This window comes from Nanorana parkeri, unplaced genomic scaffold (genome assembly GCF_000935625.1).
Source record: "Nanorana parkeri isolate BGI_ZX_2015 unplaced genomic scaffold, ASM93562v1 scaffold1109, whole genome shotgun sequence".
In the NCBI taxonomy this organism is placed as follows: domain Eukaryota; kingdom Metazoa; phylum Chordata; class Amphibia; order Anura; family Dicroglossidae; genus Nanorana; species Nanorana parkeri.
In genome coordinates this window covers 140,476-143,751 of record NW_017307377.1, presented here as the reverse complement: position 1 = coordinate 143,751, position 3,276 = coordinate 140,476, and the positions used below count along the sequence as shown (strand labels likewise).

The 3,276-nt window shown below is 37.6% G+C and overlaps 1 protein-coding gene across 1 annotated transcript in view; it reads right to left on the bottom strand.

The window, feature by feature from the left end:
- MBOAT4 (membrane bound O-acyltransferase domain containing 4) overlaps positions 1 to 1,001 on the bottom strand; it is a 10,175-nt gene extending 9,174 nt beyond the window's left edge. Inside the window, exon 1 of the mRNA XM_018567879.1 lies at positions 886 to 1,001. Coding sequence (XP_018423381.1) covers positions 886 to 1,001 — 116 coding nt within the window. The remainder of the gene's footprint in view (positions 1 to 885) is intronic.
- Between the last annotated feature and the right edge of the window lie 2,275 nt (positions 1,002 to 3,276).

Sequence of the window (3,276 nt, the reverse complement as noted above, 5' to 3'; positions counted from 1 at the left end):
ATATATAATATAATACAAATGTAATACATGAATAAGGATTCCCACAACACTAAAATTAACTAAAGAGTTAGTAGTTATCACTTTTAGGCTTATTTTGTCTGACTGAAATCTTGGATGGAACTGTCTACTAAGGGATGAGTCACCCCTCTTTCTTTTATGTGTTCAGGCTTCAACTTAAGCTACTAAGCTCTGTAAACCGGAGGTTTTGTTAAAACAAGGGAGCAAACACAGAGGAAACATGTGAAAAAGAGCCTAAGGCTCTACCTGCTGACTGGCCAGAAGATTACATATTATTCATATAACGTATTTCATATTTTCCTGACTTAAAATATATACGAATACTATTTTTTATTGTTCTTTGGTCCAGACCATTATATATAAATAAAATAGGCAAAATAAACCTACTATACATTCTCTTTACGCAGCTAGTAATTGTAGCAGCTAACCTACCCTGGCTTTAGTGTACATATACTGTACTTTTTCTTTTTAGTTACTTAGCTTTCTATAGCTCAAGGACACACATTGGTTCCGTTGTATGAACCAGTGCTCCCATCATCAGGAGATAGAAATACATGTGTCAGCAGCCTTTTGCAATCACCACTTCTTCTCTGTAAAGGAGGTTGAGACCTAACAGGAAAGGACAGGCCTTGCATTATAAAGTCACCTACCATTAGAGATGCATTGCTTCAATTCTGTGGCAGGACAATACAGGAATAATGAGGCGTATGATGTGCAGCTCAACACTTTTCTACACAATGGTCATTGTCACCTGTATTGCATATATTAGCTTATTTTTGCTTTTTACTTAGGCGATATAAAACAATTATGCATGACTGACAATAAGGAGGACAGTAAAGAGTTCTGAATTAGCACATCAAAGCATACCTGAGTGTGATAGGCAAATGGCCAGAGGAGCAGAGATAACCATACAGCAAAGCACATGGGAAGGCGGCCATCTGGTACACAGCGACTCGATGAAATGTAACCTGAATGTAATCCATTAAAAGGCTTCTATTTACCAAAATGACAGGTAGCATGTCTGACAAGGATTACCTTCATCCCCAATGTGAAGCACACTCTGTCTTCCTTCTTTTATAGTGACACATGTCACAGGCCACACTAGTGAAAATAAACACCGCAGGCACTCAATAAAGCTGATAACCAGGGTGACCACGTTATCCTAAAGAAGATTTATTTATCCACATCAATGCGGGCCAATAAGTGTTTGTTTTTCTAAGAGCTGTTACCAGCACTTGTCTTTGTCTTTTAAGAAGAAGGAGAATGGATGTGAAATCTGTGAAATGCTAAGCTTGCTAGGTTTACCAAAAATCCCCCACGTTGCTGATCAAGTGGTCAGATAATGGGCAGGGGGAAATTGGAGATATCTTAATCTTTTTATCAGGTGGATACAGTCCACTGACAGACTAATGGAAAAATAAGAATAGACAGTCTTGGCACTGATGGGTAAAAAGTCATTCCTATCGGAGGACAAGGCAGTGATGGAAAACTATAAGTCTTTTTCAAAAGGCAAATATTTGCATGCAGATTCCATTTTGTTAATTTTCCGTGGTACGTTCTCTGTTAAGTGAAACAGGTTGGGTGTAGCCTTTATTTTCCCATGTCTCAGCATCACTAACTTTAATCAGAACTCCAGATACATGTTTTTTTTTGTTGGATAGAGTAGGAAACGATTAGAACCTCAGCTAGGTTTTTGCTGCTATCCATGATCCAATTGGGGAGATTACTACTTGTTTGGTCACTACAACAGGAATTAAGTCAATATACAGTATTTCCAATGGTAACAGAGGCAGCAATAAAACACTTTTTGGTAGTGGGGTAGAGTTAGAACTAGGGATGCACTGATACCAAGTACCTTACTCGGTACAAGTACAAGTACAGATGCTTTTACAGCTCCAAGACTAGACTAGAGAAAAATTCAAACGTTTGGAGGCAGCTGTCATTTGTAAGGAGCACACGGAGCTCCTGGGATTTGTACATATCTGTTTTAATGTACGATTTTGTTGTTATAAATCTATATAAGTGAATGCCGATACCAGTTTTGCGAGTACAAGTACTGATAATTGTCCAAGTACTTACAGATTCAAGTACTGATACATTTTTGTTTATTGTCATGTGACAGTTTTTCTAAAACAATATCAACTAATGATTTCAGGGCAGTGGTGGAGCGCCAGAGCCAGGACCCAGCTGCAACCACTGCAACCCTGGTAGTTCTCATGAACATGCCAAGTATCGGCATTGGTACTCGAAAAGTATCGGTGCATCCCTAGTTAGAACCCTTTGTCAGGTTTTACTGCAAGAAAGAGGATTTGTCTTACTTCCCGCATGACTACCAATACAGGAAGTCAGGAGAAATCTCCCAAACAAAAACAGTATTAAGAACATGAAAGAGGTTCTAACCTTTCCCCATGTTACCTAAAACAAAAACAAAAGAATTTAAACTGGAGTTTTACTTTACTGTAGGTTGAAGTTTTTGTTAATCTCATGTTTATTATTATTATTATTATTATCATACAGGATTTATATAGCGCTAACAGTTTGTGCAGCCCTTTACAATATAAGAAGGACATTACAGTTACAATACAAGTCAAGACAAGATGGTTAGGACGGCTCTGCCCGTGAGAGTTTGCAATCTTAAAGTTTAATTTATTTTAAGGATAAATAAATTTGGAATACGGCTGTGGAGGGCAAGCGTGGACTGACCTGGAGAGACACATTGGGGCTGATGTATAAAAGCTAACAATGCTGAGCTTTGAATGTCAAAAACTATTACTAAACCTTGCAATATCAATAAACCATAGGTGATGTAGGGCTGATATATAAACATTCAACCTGGTACAACCAAATAAATATCTATTTTCACATAGCCTAAGTAGTAGCAAGGACAAAGGTCAGTCTCAATGCTGTAATTCTGTTACTCAATAGCCACAAATGGCTACACCTGTCTGACATATGTTTTGAAATCACCTTCATCGGGGATATGGATGAATAATCAGGTTAATTACTGTGGCATTCACTTGATATGGCATCCTTGTTTTGTATTGTGACCTTTCCATTTCTTTTTTGTTTACGTCGAGCATTTTAGTTGATACTCCTTTACTGATTCACTCAAGCTTGCAATACGCTTGAGTCAACAACCTATAAATGCTTGCTGCGTCGCTCTGCTCAAACTTTTGTTTTCCACTGTGTGTTTATGTGTACACTGTAGTTTTAGAATGTGTGTGTGTGTGTATATAATAAATATATTATATATATATA